Below are 1,455 nucleotides of genomic sequence, written 5' to 3'. Positions count from 1 at the left end.
TGCCCAATCCACACTGGGGGCTCCTTGTCTCTTCTGGAGATCAAGGGGAGGGGCTCACGTGGACTCAGAGAGGAGAAGCTTTCTGCAATTCATCTGGTCCCTCTCTCTGACCATTTTCCTGCTGGCGAAACTCGGGTGCAGGTTAAGGAAGAGCCTGCCATGAGGTCACACTAGGACTAAGGAATAGCAGTCCTCTGGGTCCAGAGATAACCCCTATCTGCTGGTCACAGCCGGCTGAGAGTTCCTTTGGGACCGAGACGTACCTCCCCTGAGTGCCACTCTGTCTCTGCAGCAGCTGGTGGCAGGAGAAGGAGAAGGGGAAGAAGCTGTGATCCACGGTGAAGCGGGTGCTCAAGCGTGACATCCGCCTGGGCAACCCGCTGGCCCCGGCTGTGCTGCCCCCCGCCGACTGCGTGCTCATCCTGCTGGCCGTGGAGTGCGCCTGCTGCAGCCTGGATGCCTACCGTGCTGCGTTGTGCAACCTCGCCTGGCTGCTCAAGCCGGGGGGCCACCTGGTGACCACGGTCACTCTCCAGGTCTCGTCCTACATGGTGGGGAAGTACAAGTTCTCCTCTGTGGTCCTGGAGAAGGAGGAGGTGGAGCAGGCTGTCCTGGATGCTGGCTTTGATATCAAGCAGCTTCTGCATAGCCTCCAGACCTACTCCGTCACTAACGCTTCCAACAGCAGGGTCTGTCTCATTGCGGCCCGCAAAAGGTCTGAGCCCTGAGCCAGGCTGGCCAGCCAGGGCTCTGGTCAGGCTCTGAGGCCTTGGCCGTCTATCTGCTAGTGAGGGGTTGGCATGAGTAGTGTCTAGCAGCCCCTGCTTTCAACATACATTCCATCTTCTGAAATTCTGGGGTTCTAACATTCTTGTTTTAGGATTCTAAGTTTCTAGCAGCCTTACTCTAGGATCCTAGGAGTAGAATATTTCATTTTCTAGTATACTAAGCCTGATAGCTACCCTCAGATGCTATCTGACTCCCATGTGACTGCAGAGCACCTATTAGAGACAAGGAAGCCTCTGTAAAACGGTGTGCTGGTAAATGTTTAACAACCAGCTCTAAAAAAAAAAAAAGAGCGCAAGAGAGAGAGAAGGAACTACTGATTTGTATTGATTGCCAGTTTCCATGGTGTAAATACTCCCACCGTGATTAATTTCAAACTACCAGTGATTTAATAAACAGCTCACACAATTCCTGAAAATTTAACAACGGGGTCTTATGAGCTGATACAAGTCAGCTCCAGCACACCATTGCTTCCAGACAGGGTTGGCCAATTTAGCAAACAAAAATTCAGGGCAGCCAGTTACGTTTGAAGTTCAGATGACAAATAATTGTTTTAGGATAAGTATGTCCCATGCAATATTTGGGACACAATTGTATTTTATTTTATCCTATATTTTATCTAGCAACCCCCTTCCAGACCTACTCAGCCAGCCCCAGAGTGGGAAGAGG

General features: G+C 51.3%; 1 protein-coding gene across 1 annotated transcript in view; it reads left to right on the top strand.

The window, feature by feature from the left end:
- INMT (indolethylamine N-methyltransferase) overlaps window positions 1–728 on the top strand; it is a 3,605-nt gene extending 2,877 nt beyond the window's left edge. The window contains 1 exon segment of the mRNA XM_012558101.1: window positions 293–728. Coding sequence (XP_012413555.1) covers window positions 293–728 — 436 coding nt within the window.
- Window positions 729–1,455: the final 727 nt, after the last annotated feature.

This window comes from Trichechus manatus, unplaced genomic scaffold (assembly GCF_000243295.1).
Source record: "Trichechus manatus latirostris isolate Lorelei unplaced genomic scaffold, TriManLat1.0 scaffold00137, whole genome shotgun sequence".
In the NCBI taxonomy this organism is placed as follows: Eukaryota; Metazoa; Chordata; class Mammalia; order Sirenia; family Trichechidae; genus Trichechus; species Trichechus manatus.
The sequence above is the reverse complement of the archived record's forward strand: the minus strand, read 5'-3'. Positions and strand labels throughout refer to the sequence as shown.